Source organism: Calypte anna, chromosome 18, assembly GCF_003957555.1.
Source record: "Calypte anna isolate BGI_N300 chromosome 18, bCalAnn1_v1.p, whole genome shotgun sequence".
Lineage (NCBI taxonomy): Eukaryota > Metazoa > Chordata > Aves > Apodiformes > Trochilidae > Calypte > Calypte anna.
In genome coordinates, this window is record NC_044263.1 from 2,982,171 (window position 1) to 2,999,674 (window position 17,504).

Genomic DNA, 17,504 nt, shown 5'->3' on the forward strand with positions numbered 1-17,504 from the left:
CTCTTTATTTCACGTTGCTGTGAGCATGGTAACTGAACACAAATAAATGTTTAATCAAGGAGCATTATAGAGAGCTTTAGGGAAAGGATTTAGCATGGAATGTTTCTTTTTTGTGAACAGTACATTAAGTAATACTTTCCTGTAGTATTTTCCATCCGGGGCTTTTTGTCATTGTTCAGATTTTAACCTGCAGTTTATGAAAAGAGAGTTATCATTGTAAACCTCAGCCTCTGGGGAGAAGGTTTTTAAACATGGAATCTTGGTTTAGAAACATTCAGTATTCCTATTTCAGTTTGTGTATTCAACATTTCTTTATAAAACAGAGAAAGCTTTGATTTTAAAAGCACCCACCTGCTCCACAGCATCTTGGATTAGACAGACCTGAGAATGTTCCCCTGTTTGGTTTCAGTTCAGTCTTGAAGCAAGCTGAGAATAAACTGCTGTTTAATTGTGTTAAATCAGTGGTATGTCATTTTTTTTTTTCAGGGAAAGACTTGAGTGACTCTCAAAGGAAAGGAAATAGTTAGGTATAAGGCAGTCATCCCTGATCTTCTGGCTCAGATTTCTCTACTAGACAGACATATCATGGCTCAGTAGGTAACCTGCTTTCTAATCTCTTTCCCATTTAGGCCATCATATATGTTATATGGGGTCCTGGCTTTGTTTTAAAAACAGAGGAGTTGTATGTTTGAGGAGATAATGGAACATATCAGGGCTGAGAGTAACTCTGAGACCTACTATTTACTGGGAGAACAGATAGAAAAAGCAATGTTCAGGAAGGGGCTGAACTGCACCCAGAGCAGAAGGCATTCCTAAGTTTGCATAGATTGACAGAGTAGCTGGTAGGAAAAAGGATAGGCTGAAGGATAGGATAAAGTCACTCCTACAACTGTGGATCTCTGCTTTCTCAGCCCCTGTCACCACCCAAAGACCCCAACCACAGGTGGGTGCCACCCATCTGCAACCCTGACCCGAAGATGGGGAGCAGTAATGTAACCATGTCATGGAAAATAGGAAAAAACAGCTGCACAGCTGCTGCTCTTACACTTAATATCTCTTGATCATGCATACTAATTGAATTTTATTGCTGGAGCAGTTGAGAATTGCTCTTGCTGTGTTTTGTTGGGTGAGACTTCAGTAATTTTCTAGCTATATAAAATGCAGTACAACACAAAAAGTGGTGATGAGAGAAGAGAAAATCCTCTGTCTGTGAAAGAAGTGGTTCAGTTGCACAGAGCAGTGTCCTATTTGATCAAACCTGTTGTGATTCTTCCTCTTAGTTGTAGGATTTACTGGTTTGCTGACAGAAGTACTGCCAGTGGCATAATATAAAATCCCTGAGCCTTCCCAAGGGAATAGTTTTGTTATCTTATCTCTGTATCAAAAGAACTTTGGGATCAAAACATAATTAGTGTGCTAATGCTTTCCTATAGCTTTACAAACAGATGTTCTAATAATATAGGGATGAGAATGTGCCTGCACTATCTCTGCAAAATGATCTCCTTGTGTCAGGTCCTGTTACATGATAAATAATAATGCTGTGGAAAGGCAGCAATGAGCTGTGTTTATACTTTGTGCTCTTAAACTTTTATTAAGCTGTGGTCAAAGGTTTTCTTTGGTTGGTGTGGTGCTGTTGCAGCCTCGTTTGTTGTGCCTGACATGAAATATGTAAAACAAATCAAAAGAATAAAACCAGACCTTGCTCTCTCATGCTTAAAGTAGCCGTGGGAGTTGAATGGAATGAGACTTGATAAATTAATGATGCTAAGTGCTGAAGGAAAATGGAAAAGTGATAAATGTAAGTAGAGAGGTGCCAGTCTTGAAAACTGAGATTGATGAGCCAAGCACATAGGTAATGGCAGAAAATGAAGGCAAGGATATAAAGCAATGGGTGAATTTAAAGCAATTGAGGGATCTGGGGGCTAGCAGTAACAGTGGTTAATAGCAACACATATGTTTTAATGACTTTTAAAACTATGCTTTCTTTAGGGAATATAATATGATTTGGTAAATATTTAACCTCTTGTTTATCCATTTAATCCTGTAACCTGTTACATTTTACTGCAAATAGAATGTGATTTTTTTCATCCTGGCATTTCTGATCCCACTTCTGTTGGGATGTGAACTGAGCATTTCTGATTTTCAGTTGTTTTCTTTCCTTCAGTGATGGGTTTTTTTAATAGCTTTCTGTGCCAGACCCAGTCAGTTAGGATGAGCTCTGGGTTGTTGTTCTTTTGTGGTCTGGATTTTTTTCACCTTGCTCATAGTAACCTAGGGGCAGGTTGGGTAATGTCAGGTTGTTGCAATGCTGTGTGTAGGCTGGGGGGAGTTTTAAGACACAACAATAAAGGATAAACAGAAAGGTGCAGAAAAAGTCTCTCCCTAGTTTGAGAAGTGAATTTAGGTTTGCTTTGATTGTATCCCAGAAGAAGTGCACATGAAATGGGCTTTTTATTTTATTTTTTTTTTGCTTTGCCCCCATACTCACAGAGTAGGAGAACTGATAGGTACAGAAGTATGCACAGACACAGGAGTGGTTGTTGCTCGTGGTTCTGCTGTCAGATAAACTAGAAATAACTTTCTTTTTAAGGGTCTCATCTCCTTTGTGACCTGTCTTTCTGATAATTTTCTCTCTTTCCTCCTCACATCAATCTTCTGCATATTTATCATATCAGATTTTTCTCTCAGCAGGATGAATATTGTGCAATTCCATTTGTACCTGGGATTAATTTTAATAATTGTTCCTGATGCAGCCTTACAAAGGCTTAGCTAGCAGTGCCAGAAAAAGCCTACATTAATCTGCATTCTGGGATTATAGAGGAAGACCTGTTTCTTTGCTTCTTTTTAAACATCATATCACTTGCAGATGAAGAAAAATGCACTTGTTCTGCTCTTATACATGACAATTTTCCTAGATGCCTCCTTTGTAATTCCTGACTAATACTGTACTATACTACAAGTTCAATATAGGATCTTTCCAGGGTTTTTTTATTTCTTCCATAGCTGTAGAAATCTGTAGAACTCCTGGCTAAGGTCTGTAGCTAAGTGTGATGCAGTGAGCAGCCAAGTGTCCAGCCTGACTTCCCTCTTGTTGGCAAATTAATTGGAGCTGTAATCATTTCATGGATGCCCAGGATATGGTTTTTGGTGGAGTTTTGTAAAACCTGGAGAAAACCAAAAGTTTTCCTCATTTGATTAGAAAATAATATTTTTTAATGTTTATTTCTTTCTTTTTCACTCTTTCCTTTTTTGTCTGTTGCTCTTGCATATAGATTTTGTATATGAAATTAAAAGAGTACTCAAGGCAAACTTAACCACAGTGGATGACACACACAGCATTGATTTGCAGGAGCTGGGATATTTCAGGCCAAAGAGAAAGAGAAGGAAGGGGAAATGTCTTGACCTATAGACTTGAGATGTGGTAAAGCTGTCAAAATGGGTGTCGTAGGCCTTGGTTTGTTGGTTTATGTGACTATTTCCAAGGAAAACCCAACATTTCTAGGGGTTCACAGTGCCTGCTGCAGGTTTGCACTGCAATGCTTTCCACAGCTGCACAGTTTTCCAAGTCAGAGGTTTCCCTAAGGAAAGTTCTCACCCCCAAATGATTTCTGAGCAATAGAAAATCAGAATATAACTCCTCTTCCTTTCCTGGGAAGTGCTCTGCCAGAGAAATGCTTCTGTGCAGGCTTTCTTCCAAATGAAAAGCCTTCAGTGTAACCTGGGAAGCTCCTTTGCCATCAGCAGCCTTGAGAAAAACACTCTTATTAAAGAAGGAGAAGGAAAAATGCTGATTACTGAAACTTGTGTCCATGGAATGGTCTCAAAACATCTACCTCAGAGATGCTGTTCCAATGTTTCTAAATGGTTTGGTGAGGCCTTGCTGTATTTCCTTTTTCTTTCTTTTTTTTTTTCCTGCTTTGAACAGTGCAGAGTTAATTGCAAGATATTAAATATTTATAGATTGATTATTCACTGCAAAGTCCTGTAAGGACTTTTCCTGATGCTGCAAAGCAGTTGAGACTCATTCAGCCTCAGGAACCAAGCAGGGGTGGCAGCTGAGAGGGAATCCTCCACCCAGGAGGAACTCACCCTTCTTCTAATGTGGTTACAGCAGCCCTAATTATGTTCAGATTTTTGATTAGAAAACCCCAAAAGGGTCAAATTCTGCTCAGGGGACAGAAGGTTTGGGTTGGTTCTTATCTTTAATACAAGCCTGCTCTCATCTGTGGTCCCAATGAAGAACTTTTCTCCCCAAAAATAACTTCAGGTTAGGGGTTTAAATCACAAATAGTGCTGCCAAATGTTGGAGAATCAAGAGTCTGTGCTAGAAGTCATTCTTTCAGGGGTTTATGGTGTGCTATTAATTTTTTTTTTCTGGTTTTAGTACAGTTTTCTAAGTTTTTAGTAAGCTAATAAATAGCAACTGCTACAGTGCCATGGAAAATCATTCTGTATCAGACAGCTTGGCTGTGACCTCTGCCATTAAGGGTCAGGATTTGATTAGGAAAGGAATTGTCAAAGCATTTTGCACATTCAGTTGCTTATTTGTAGGGTTTTTTTAACTTTACTTGGAGGACTGTTGACTTTTTCAAAAGAAAAGTTACTGACTTTGCTGGAGAAAAGACACCAAATGCTCTAAAAATACTGATGAGCCTACTGCCTCTTTGTTCCTTGGTCTGCAAAATTTCATGTGCTTGAATTACTTGAAGAAGGGTTATTTAGACATATGGAAAAACATCTGTTCCATGCATAAAAAATTGTGTTTCAGTGGTTATACAATGTACAAGACCATTCAGGGACTCTGTGCCTTGGTGTCTGCCATGGGATGGGATTTCTTGAAAGCAGCATGAGATAAATCTGTTGGAATCAAATCCTTCAATCATGGAAGGAATTTTGTCTGTACAATTCATAGAATCATAGAATCATAGAATTAGCCGGGTTGGAAGGGACCTCAGAGATCATCTAGTCCAACCCTTGACCCACTGGAGCAGTTGCTAGACCATGGCACTGAGTGCCACATCCAGTCTTTTTTTAAATGTCTCCAGGGACGGAGAATCTACCACCTCACCGGGCAGTCCATTCCATAGCCTGATCACCCTCTCCGTGAAGAAATTCTTTCTAATATCTAACCTAAACCTCCCCTGGCACAACTTAAGACTGTGTCCTCTTGTCGTGTTGAAGGTCGTCTGTGAAAAGAGTCCAGTTCCCACCTCGCTACAGCCTCCTTTCAGGTAGTTGTAGACAGCAATGAGGTCTCCCCTGAGCCTCCTCTTCTCCAGCCTGAACACCCCCAGCTCCCTCAGCCTCTCCTCATAGGGCCTGTGCTCGAGTCCCTTCACCAGCCTGGTTGCCCTCCTTTGGACCTGTTCCAGGACCTCTGCATCCTTCTTAAACTGAGGGGCCCAGAACTGGACACAGGACTCGAGGTGTGGCCTCACCAGCGCTGAGTACAGGGGCAGAATCACCTCCCTGGACCTGCTGGTGACGCTGTTTCTGATCCAGGCCAGGATGCCATTGGCCTTCTTGGCCACCTGGGCACACTGCTGGCTCATGTTCAGTTTCTTGTCAATGCAGACTCCCAGGTCCCTTTCTGCCTGGCTGCTCTCCAGCCACTCTGTCCCCAGCCTGTAGCGCTGCATGGGGTTGTTGTGGCCAAAGTGCAGGACCCGGCACTTGGCCTTGTTGAACCTCATCCCGTTGGAATCGGCCCAGCTTTTTGTCCAGGGGCTTTTTGTCTCTACAACAGAGGCAGAATTTTCTTCTCTAAAGTTTCTGCCCAGTTTATAAGCATTAACTTCCCCATTTCTGAACAGACAGAACTGAGATGAAGAACAGCACTGAAATGGTAGGTTTAAATTATGCATATTTTACCTTCTTTCTTGCCTTTTCAGGGGAATTAACCAATGTATAAAATAAAAGACAAAAATTAATTATTCAGTGAGAAACTCCAACGAAAATTTGTCCAGGTGTTCCAAATTGGTGTCTGTCTCTAATAAAATTTTTGGAATGAGGAGTGAGATGACACAGGTTTTTGCAAGAAGCTGCTAAGTCATGGGGTTTTTGATTGATTTTGAAGGCTTTAAAAAAAAAATCAGCTTGTGGAGGTATTAGAAAAAGGAATTTAATGTCTTCCTTTAAAAACTGCCAGAATTCAAGTATTCTGTTGGTGTTGCATTTGGATGAGCTGTTGAGCTATGAGATAAGAATGGGATGAAGTGGTGACAAATACAAGGTTCTGGCACTGTGGCATTTGTCATGGCTGAAACCCTGAGTTTCTTCCTTTCTGTGCCTTTCTACAGCTGTTGAGCTTTATCCTGCCCCTTTTTCTGTATTGGTATTCCACAAATCAAGTCCTGGATGACAATATTTCATGAACTCAATGGTTCTGGGATTTGGGATTTGGGATTCTGTGATGAGAGGGATAGGTAGAAGTTAGCATGTAGATTAAAAACCTTGTAAACTCAGTAGAGAACACAGAAAGCTCTTCCAAAGGATAACTGAGAGTACAAAAAAGGTTTCTTTTGCTGTAAAAAAAAAAAAAGCTGAAAGATATTGTTGTGAATACCCTCCCTGATGATCAAAACAGCCCTCTGGAAACTATGGAATATTAAAAGGAAGGAGAAAGTATTTAAAGGAGAAACCTTTTCAAATGACACAAGCCCCTCACCTCTAATAAACCTTAGGTGTGGTCTGATTTTCTTCAACAGTTCCTTTTCCAGGAGTTGAGTCCTCTTTAGGAAGATCTTTGTGGAGTTTTTCAAAACTCCACTATTGAAACAGCAATGTGAGATTCCAGTGATAATGATAATAATGATGATAATAATATTAATAATAATAATAATAGGTGTGTCTGTACTTAACCTAAATGAAAGGTAAAAGAGAGGCTCAGAGTTTTAGGGGCTGTCATCCCTTGGCACAGAAAACTTTGGATTTTCTTTTCACTTTCAGGAACCCCCTCCCTGCATTACTCACTTTCCACCAACAAATCTGTGCAGGAGTTAGCAGGGTTGGCTTTAGATTTTGAGCCATATGTTGATGGATATGGATATTAACATCTTCCTCTTTGGTGGCAATACATCCAGACAGAGAGATGTCTTCACTTGCAAGGAGACTGAGCTGTTGGGATGCTGCTGTGGGAGGTGGGAAGGAGAAAGGTGCTGTGTAAATAAGTGGGTAAGGGTTTAGTGAGAGCATCTCTGATGTGTGCTTAGGACTTGGTGGGTTCTTCTGGTAGCATTTAACATTTCAGAGGGGAAAAAGGGAGTTTTGCAATGTGAGGGGGAGTGGGAAATGTAAAGCAGTTATTATTCTGGGCCTTGCATATTGAAGTACCTGAGAGGCAAAGCAGAAGCTGCATCCATCAGCTCTGGTGCTGTGCTACTCTGAGATGTTCCTGGCAGATCAACTCATCTTTATGTGCTCAAATCTATCACTTAATAGTTGTAGAGTCCTTCCTTCAAGCCACAAGAGAGAGAAGTGAGGAGAGGTTTGGCTTTACAAAGACAATCTTGAGTTTGTTACGTTTTTCCTTTTGTCAGCAGCCAGGAATTTTGGGGTCCCAAAGGTGCCTTCTTTGAGGCTTAACAAGCTAGGGAAGAACTTGACTTCTGGCTGCAGTAGATTCTGAAAGGGTGTTTGGAGTCATTCCCATTTTTCTCTGTGTTCTTGGAAAGATGTGGATCACTTTCCTGTGTGAATAGCACTCCAGCTGTGGAAGATGTTGAGTTGTTTGAGTTGGTACCTCTGCACTCAGGGTCACTGTTTTACAGAGGAACCAGAGCATTTCAGGTGATGTTGGTTTTCAGGCATTCTCTCATTTCATCTTCTGTGTGACTGAGTGAAAGACAGATAATATTTGCTCCAGCATAATGGAGAGGGAAAAAAAAATAAAATTGTATCATCTCTAGCATGAGCAAGTTGGCCAGGAATGAAATTTAAAAAAACTGATGAGAAGTTATAGCACACAAATCTATCAGTGTAAAAGAGTTGTCATGCAACCTGATGTCCCACAGAGAAGTGACAATGACAACATCACTTATCTGTGTTAAATCCTTTATGATGCACTGCACCTAGCCATGGCTCAGCTCCAATGGAAAGCAGAGAAATTACATTATAAATTGGGATTTTAAACAATTCAGCATATTGAAACCCCACAAGAAGTAGCAATACCCCTTTTTACAGCAAACTTTGTTTTCATTACCTGATGGCAAGGCATCTACAGCTGTCCCTCTGCCTTTCTAGTTCTCCTTTTGAATCCAGACCCCTGGATTCAATCTTTATTGAAATGATTTTCACACTGTAACATCCTATTGAGTTGTGCCTGAAACAGAATCTTGCTCCAGTGCTTCCTAGTCAGTCATGAATCAATTTCTGACAGGATCTTTTGTTTGTGCACTGTCTGTAATTATACTGCAGTTTCTTCCTTAAAAAAGAATGAAGAAAAAAATCAGTGGTAAACAGCAAGTCCCTCCTGAATTTAATTGCCCTGAGAGCAATTAGGAAATTACAAATCCCAGGGAGTAGCCATCTAGAACTTCTTTCTCCACTTGCCAACTCAATCAGTACTATTCTATCCAAGAAGAACACAAAGAAAAGGCAGCAATCAAAATCAGCTGATTCAATGACCACCTGTTTCTTTTAATTAAAAATAATAATTTCATGTGAGATCCAGGAGGGGAATGAAAAATCTGCCTGAGTCATTCCTGAACTATGGTCATTTTCCCTTGTCTATACCAGCTTGGAGAAGGAAATACTTGGTTTATAATTGTTAGTATCAATTTAACAGGTATTTTTCTGTTTGTTTACCCTCTTAAACCTCTTTAATAAAGCATAGAAGTGGTCTTAGAAACAGTGAGGTCAGAAGAGATTTTTTTGTTGCTATTTTTGGCTAGGACTCATTATTACGAGACTTTTCTTCTACAGAGCTTAACAATCAGTTTTCATTTCTGAGTTTCATTCCAAACCCTTGAACTCAGGGATGAACTGGCTGGTTTTTGGGACTTCCATTGCTGCAGGTGCTTCCAGATGTGCTCACCCTGTGTGCACAGTACTGGGCTCAGGGCTCTCCTCTCTCTCTTCTCTCTGAAATCCATCCTGAGCCTGCCTTGACTTTTGGCCATTGCATCCTTGTCTTAAAGACTCATTTCTCTGGCTTTTATTTTTTGCTTCATCCTGGTTTTCTCTCTTACTGGGGAGTTGGATACAACTCTTGGGATGCTCCCAACACCTCTGAGAAGGAGTCTGAGTGGTTTCCCACCCTGCAGAGCTCAGATTAAAGAAGGATTCCTCCCAATTATTCCTTTAAAGTCACTCCAAACAGTGGGATTCCTAATTCTGCCTGCAGGTAGGATTCCTGGAAGGACTCAGTGTGTGAGTGATAGGAAAGCACAATAATGTCATTCCTCTTCTCCCTTTCAGGAAATCCCTCTGTGCCAAGCTGTGGAAGGGTTTTTTTGGGTGTTTGGCAGGTAGATTTGGAGCTCAGCAACAACCCCCTGGACCCCTGCAAAAACCTGATGTGTAGCTGGCACTGCTTTGAGCCAGGGGCTGAACCTGGTGCTTTCCAGAGGTCCCTTCCAGCCTCAGCCCTTCCATGATTCCATGGTATTTTTAACTCCTCAGACAACAGAAATAGTTTCTTTTCCTTTACTGGAAGTTACAAAACTTTTTCTACAGTGCAGCTGGGAGAGAGAAGTATCAGATAAGCTGTAAGCATTTGTGCATTTTGTAATAAAAAGTGATATGATCTTTATATCACTGACTTCATAACATTACTAAATCATTCTCAAGGGCTTTTCATTTGATTTTCTTTCCCTTTCCCATGTACACAGCCTCAATTGGTCAGAAAAGAGCAAAGCTGGAGCCCAGTTAAACGATGCTTTTTTGCTGTTTCTTGCTTTAGGGCTGGGATCACAGCTGTATTTTAAGCCCTTTAAGTTATTTCCAGCAGAAAAGCTTTCAGAAATGAAGATGCCATGCAAATCACCAACTGATGCTTTTGTTATCTCACCAGGAAAATAAATAGGGATGAGAAGCAGGGCACCCAGGCATGGGGGCTTAGATATTGTCCTCACCTCCTCACTCTTTGGAAGGTGTTTAGAAATGCTGGAATCTGAAGGATCTCCTAAATGAAATGGAAGTTTGCCTGAGGACAGCGTGGGATGAGTGTGGGATTTGGCTCAGTCCAGAGAAAAACATGCAAGCTCCTTTTTAAATATGTTTTATTACCTTGGGATTCACTTGGGGAAGGGAGAGCTGTTTGAAGTCAAATAAATGCAGTACAAATTGCAGTGATCTGTTAAAGCAGCATTCCCTGGGATCCATGCTTTAAACATATTTGGGAGGAAGGCAAAGAAAGATGTAGGGTTCAGTCTTTCTATCACAGTAAGAAATGTTTAAAGGTTGGGTATTAAAATGGGGAAAACAGAGCTGCCAGTCTGCCAGAGCTTTTCTGTTGGTAAAGAGGAACAGTGTTCTCTTGTCTCTTTTACCAACTGGTAGATGTTTTTGCATATATTTAATGTCCTGTCTCCCCTGCCAGTTTTGATAGAAATTCAAACACTTGTAACAAGAATTTATGCCACTGAGGTCCAGGAATTATTTTTTCTTTTGTTTAAGTGGAGTAATTTGGGATGTCCTAAACTTGCTTGCATTTATGCCTTTTAAACTCCTAAATAAATATATTTGGAGGTGAAGAACAATCCTGTGGCTCTGTTGACAGAGGTAGGAAATGGAAAATTGGGTATATTTGCATTTATTTACACAAAATTGTTCTTTGTTGTTGTATAGGCCCTGGTGCAACCTCAGGACCTCGTGGGTCATCTCTTGCAGAACTCTTTAGGTTCTTTTTGTAATGGAAAATATAATCTTCTCCCAAAATATCTTCACACTTTTATTTTTGCATTTTCTGCTTCTTAATGAGCACGAAAATAGCAGTTCAGATATGGCAAAAAAAAAAAATCCTTTCACCAATCACAGGCAGTCTAAAAAAAAAATAAATTTATCTTACTTCTTGCCTAACGCCTTCTGAACGTGTGTGTGTTGGTATTAATGACAGAAAACAGTCATTTTCCCCCCCACCTTGATCACTAGAACAGGCTCTGGCACTGACAGATTTGCTTATGATGTGGATTTCAATTCCTTCCAAAAAATCTCTTCCCCTTCTAGCTGTGTCATCCAGGAGATGCCAAATTCAGGGCACTGTGGGTACTGTTTCAGAGGGTTTGGGTTTAGCCACAGGGTTATTGGTACTATCAAGTCACAAACTACAGAAAATGTATTTTTTATATTATATTTTTATCATGATATTTTTCTCACCAAAAAAATAATTTGATGCTGCTCTTGATGCAAAATCTCCCCTGATGCAGCCTCACACAAAGAGGGGCTTTGTGTGTTTTATGCTTGAAAGCCAAGTGATGATTTAATGCCCACAAAATTGTAGTCAGTTCAGGGCTGCTGTCAGGGGGAATAAAGTTCTAATCAAGAGGAAGCTTTTAGGAAGAATTCAGGAATATAAAGCTCATAAGTTGTTGTGTAATGTGTGGAAGCACAGTTGGACACAGGCAGCTGGTTAACCAGGCACTTCCAATTATTGCATTCCCAACCTCCCCCTCCCTCTGATCCAGAAGAATTATGGAATGATTTCTCACTGGGGGGTGATTTCCACTGCTGTTCAATAAAGGAAATGGATTCATTTGTGCTAAATAAATAAAAAAAAAAAGCAGGGATGGGGTTGGTGCTGCTGCAGGGGGGCAAATTGGAGCTCAGTGCAGAGCCAAAAACCGTGGGGTCTGGCTCAGATGCCTCCGTGTTCTTCTGCTTCCCTCTGCTGGAGTGCAGCAGGATTCCTGATTCCTGGCCAGGCTTCTGAGCAAATCCCAAACCCTTTGAGCAGAGCCAGAGCTCTCTGGGCAAATGCAATTTGTTTATTTCTTAAAAGTTTCTGCTCCTTTTTTGGTTTGCTTTCAGCAGGTGCACCATGGTGCAGGTCTGTACAACACAGATCTCCTGGATCCATGGCTCCCTGCCTCTGGATCAGCTCTGGGAGCAGGGAAGAATATTTGGATTTTTTCCAGAGCTGTCTAGAGGTGACAAGAAACTGAACATGAGCCAGCAGTGTGCCCAGGTGGCCAAGAAGGCCAATGGCATCCTGGCCTGTATCAAAAACAGCGTCACCAGCAGGTCCAGGGAGGTGATTCTGCCCCTGTACTCAGCACTGGTTAGGCCACACCTCGAGTACTGTGTCCAGTTCTGGGCCCCCCAGTTTAAGAAGGATGTAGAGGTCCTGGAACAGGTCCAAAGGAGGGCAACCAGGCTGGTGAAGGGACTCGAGCACAGGCCCTATGAGGAGAGGCTGAGAGAGCTGGGCTGTTCAGCCTGAAGAAGAGGAGGCTCAGGGGAGACCTCATCACTCTCTCCAACTCCCTGAAAGGAGGTTGGAGCCAGGGGGGGGTTGGGCTCTTTTCCCAGGCAACTCTCAGCAAGACAAGAGGGCAGGGTCTCAAGTTGTGCCAGGGGAGGTTTAGGTTAGATATTAGAAAGAATTTCTTCACGGAGAGGGTGATCAGGCTATGGAATGGACTGCCCGGTGAGGTGGTAGATTCTCCGTCCCTGGAGACATTTAAAAAAAGACTGGATGTGGCACTCAGTGCCATGGTCTAGCAACTGCTCCGGTGGGTCAAGGGTTGGACTAGATGATCTCTGAGGTCCCTTCCAACCCGGCTAATTCTATGATTCTATGAAGATGCTCAGTTGTTTTTGTCTTTTTTAGGGATGCTGCACCCATATGTGGCATTCCAGACTCTTGTAGGGCAGTGGAACTGCAAACCACTGCTTAGTTTTCTGCAAGTTTCAAGGCTTTCCAAAGGCAAATATTGAAATTTCTGTCAAACAAATTGCTCAGAGTTTATTTTTCTCTTGAGTTATGTTATGTTGCATTCAGCTGCATTTAGAAAAATGGAGAATTGTCTTAATAGCAGCAATTAATAGCTAGAATTTTAATAGAGCACATCATCCATCACTGCTGAAGAAGAGATTTCCCATTGCCACTGCCACTTTCCCCCTGCATAATTTTAATGGATTTTGGAACCAGGAGTGGGTTTTCCCCTTAGATTTTCACCATTAATCTCTGCCAGGTTTAGTGCAAAGTTCAATTCTCTTGCAAATAGCAGCCATTATTTGGCAGTTCATCTGTCATATCCTGGCTTGGCTCCCTGTGTTTACTATGAAATCTGACTGCCAGCTCTGCTTTGGGAATTATTGAAAGTTTACATTGATTAAAAGAGGATATTTGAAGAAAATTTACAAGACTTTGCCTCTGACTCAGCAGTTTAACTGAAGGGACTAAAGGTGATGGTATTTCTTCATAATGCATATAAGCTGCTTAATGCATCTTTAACATGGGGAAATATTAAATTGTATTAAAAGCAAATAAGGGTTTATTGCTGTTAATAAGTAATTAGTACTAGCAATTACTGGCAATTAGGTAATTATTACTAATGCAGTTATTTAAAATGTAAACTACAGATTCAAGAGTAGTTCTAAGTGTATGAGAAGCCCAGGTTAACACAGGGAATAATCTGAAATATCTGTGATAGGAGTACAAAACTTGTTGCTTTCTTTAGATGTTGTCAGACTTGCTTGCAAAATAGTAATATTTTCTATACTTAATTTACCAAAATAAATGCATAGGATTGAAACAGAAAATAGGATTTAATATTGATTAAGAGTTCACTCTCTTGTTTTATAGATTTAAGTATTTTGAGGTTCTGTTAAAGGGATTTTGAACAAGATTCTCAGCCTGTAAAGTTTCCACTCCAGCAGTTTTGGTGCTGTTTTCTCTTGACCTCTTTTTTTTTATTATTATTCTCTGCCTGGAATAAATGTCTTCTGTGTGTATATAGAATAATATTAGTCAGAACATGCTGAGCTTTGTAAGAAAAAAATCACATAACATTGAATTGTTCATTTTAGACATCATTCAGGAGGCATCTTCAGACAAAGATAGAAAACTAATACTGATTAGAGAAAGTAAATGAAGATTCACATGATCCATTTTGTGTCCTGGAGGCTCAAACCTTTAAAGTTTGATCCCACTGGATTTATTTCTCCTTGCAACTGGTTTTATTTCATTGTTTTAGAAAATGTCTTGGCTGGTATTTTGCACTTACAGAGATGTGGCAGAGGAGTTCCTGGAGTGGTTCTGCTTCGTATTGAGGGGATTAAAGCTGTCCTTACATGTCACAACATTTTTAAGCCCCAGACACACCCCTGCTTTGTGTAATTACTGTGTGTATTGAGTTGATTGGGATGGAATTATTTGGCAGTGTTTGTTGTAGTATTTCAATGTAATATCCAGGTTGGATGGAGTCATTCACTATAATATTTTCCCATAGATCTTTCTCCTCTGTATCATTATTCTATACTCCTGAATACCACTTATGTCAGATCTTAAACACAACTTTAAAAATCTGTTTATTCTGTGTCATTCATAGAAACTGTGGGCTTCACCCCTCTCAGCCATAGATGCACCTACCAGAGCAATGTTTAAATGTGTATTTAAAAGGCAGTAAAAAGCCAAATAAAAGAGGCAAAATTAGCTTTGAAAATGTGTTTTATACTGTTGGGAAGGAAGAGTCTCTCCATCATATAACCCTGCAGTAAAATAGCATTCCCATGACCCTGTGCCACAGGACCCTTTGGCTATATCTTTAATAAATAATGAAACAGATGTTCTCTGGAGCATCCAATGTCATTCTGTTTGGGTTAACTGTGTTTACAAAATAAATATGGTTGTTAGCAGTTTGCACTTCAGATCTCAAGCTGTAGAACAAACCTAAGTCTTGAAATAGTCTCAGAGTTCTTAAAGTCTTCACTCATCATCCTGGATAATATATAATTTCTATTATTTATATATATATATAATAGATAAATAAATAATATATATATAAATAGATTAAAAAATATAAACAAAAATCTTCACAAAGTGCAGTTTTGTGAAATTCTAAATATTTAAGTGTTGGAAAGAGGCTGCTCAGGTCTGGTACAGGGGAAGGTCTGTGCCTTTGTACATCAGAGATGAGCCTGGTGTGGCTCAGCCTGTTGAAGAGAAGACTTTTTTCCAGTTACATAAACATCCTTAATTTTCCATGGGGAACCTCCACCCTTAGAGAACCAGCAAATATTGGGATGTGTCATACAGTGTTTGGTTTTTAAGGGATTTGGGTGTATTCCCTTGCACTGGTCCTAAATTAGAAACTATTCCCAAGCTGCTGGTGGCCTTAAAACATCCTCACTGTGATTTTCTGTCTTCAAAAATCAGAAAGGAATAGCAGGCTCTGGAAAAATATTTACTACATGCCAAGCTGGACTTTGTTCCCTTTCCTTTAGAGTCATATAGAGTATAAATTTGCAACATTTTTAGGTGATCCCATCTCTGAGGTCCTGGTTTTACTATCAGTTGGTTCCTCAGCATCTACTTCTCTCCTGGCATCATTTCAGGATGGTGCTGGTGGCACCCTGCAGACACCCAGGCAGGTTGTGACATTTGGTACCTTATGACTATCTGCAGTCTGTAAATACATTTTTACTCTTGATGAATCACAGGACCAAGCCCGGGAGCTGAAATGATCTTTCCTACAACACCAAAGCAGAGGGAAAATAGAAATCTGCCCCAACATGGGTACCCCTGGAAGGGTTGTGAACAAGCTAGAAGAGGTTTTTCTGAAATACAAGTTGCAGAGCTGGCAAGTTTTTGATAGAATCACAGAATCACAGAATCACAGAATGTCTTTGGTTGGAAGAGACTTTCAAGATCATCCAGTCCAACCTTTGACTAACACCAAATGTTTGATGTTTGAAGTAATATAAAGGTGAATCTTATTTTTTTTATGACTTGAGAATCTCTGTTTCTTTTCCTTTCAGGATCCCAGAAGCAAGCACAAATTTAAGATCCACACCTATGGGAGCCCAACCTTCTGTGACCACTGTGGGTCCCTGCTTTATGGGCTCCTGCACCAAGGGATGAAATGTGACAGTAAGTGAGGTTTTTTCTGTGTTACCAAATAGGTACTTCAGAAAGGAAGTAGAAACAGTGGGTAGCAGCTTCTTATTTCTTTTCTGTAGAAAATACCACTTCAGGTGTCAAGTATTTATAGCACTTCTTTATTTCAAGTGGATATCTCAGTGCTCTAATAATATACTGCTGAAAATCACCTTTGCTGCTGAGAACATGGGTTATTGAGTGTGATGTGTCTGAAGAGCATTTGCCATGGCAGTTTTGAGGAAAACTAGTTTGGGACTGGTCAGGTGAATGACATATCAGTTTGGTTGGTAGCCAAAATCCAATATTCTCCTTGTTTTTCATTTCTCTTGGAAGATTCCTGCTAGGAAATCTAATAATCAATTTAAACCTAACACCTTCATTGCTACTGCTGGCACAAATGCTGTGTTTTCTTAGTCATATTCCCAGCAAGACTTAATTCCATTTTCACTTTTTTTTTTTACCTTGTGCCTCATTAATGATGTCTTTAGGTTTCTGAAGTATTTTATTCTATTTTATTCACTCTCTATAAAATGCATTGTAAGATGGAAACCAGCCATGTACCTTCAGCTGACAAAACTCAGCTGTAATCTGAAAGTCTTGCCAATGGTTAAGCATTGGAATCTTTACTTTAAGTTTACTCAGTAGCTAATTTGCAGTGTAATTATATTATTAGCTTCTCATCAGTGTCTGAACCATTTTTCTCTCCACAGCCTGTGATATGAATGTTCATAAGCAATGTGTAATAAACGTCCCCAGCCTCTGTGGCATGGACCACACAGAGAAAAGAGGAAGGATTTATCTGAAAGCTGAAGTCACTGGTGACAAACTGGAAGTAACAGGTGAACAACTGGTTTTGGAACCTTGGGGGTTTTATGTATGTGTAAAAGACACAGGGGGTTTAGGTACTGTGGTCAAAGCTTTGTGTCTCAGAGCCCCCGTGATACAGGTCTGCAGAAGTGGGAGGATTTCATTCATTACGTGCTTGAATCAAGCAAATCTAGAAACCAGTATTCATAAAAATAAATAGAATAATGAAAGCTTCAATAATAGCTTTACAAAGTCAGGAAAATTAATGAGAAAATGCCTGTGATGTCAGGTTTTGTGTGGGCAGCAGCCCAGCAGGAGAGCTGCTTCTTACGGATGTTACCCAGCATCTGCAGAGCCCAAGAAATCCTCTCAACTTCCAGCAGCTGAGTTGTTGTTTCCTGCATTTCAGAGTAGTTAATAAACAAAAGCAACTTGGATTCCATCCCAAATATTACTCCCAATGAGTTATAAAATTTAAAAAATAAAATAAAATAAAAATTCAGGTTATTTAAATAGGGAGGAGGGAGAGAGAGGAAGGCAAGAGGGTTGTAATTCATTTCCTTGGATGTGTTTTTCCCAGGATTTATGAGTAAGTGTGCACACCCACACACCCTCACTGACCCATTCCAAGTCTGAAGTTGCAGGAAAAATTCTA

General features: G+C 40.2%; 1 protein-coding gene across 4 annotated transcripts in view; it reads left to right on the forward strand.

The window, feature by feature from the left end:
* Positions 1-17,504, forward strand: part of PRKCA (protein kinase C alpha) — a 133,453-nt gene that overhangs the window by 68,023 nt on the left and 47,926 nt on the right. For all 4 annotated transcript variants that reach the window (XM_030461893.1, XM_030461892.1, XM_030461894.1 and 1 more), the window contains 2 exons: positions 15,922-16,033; positions 16,753-16,881. In XM_030461893.1, the coding sequence (XP_030317753.1) occupies positions 15,922-16,033; positions 16,753-16,881 (241 nt within the window). The remainder of the gene's footprint in view (positions 1-15,921; positions 16,034-16,752; positions 16,882-17,504) is intronic.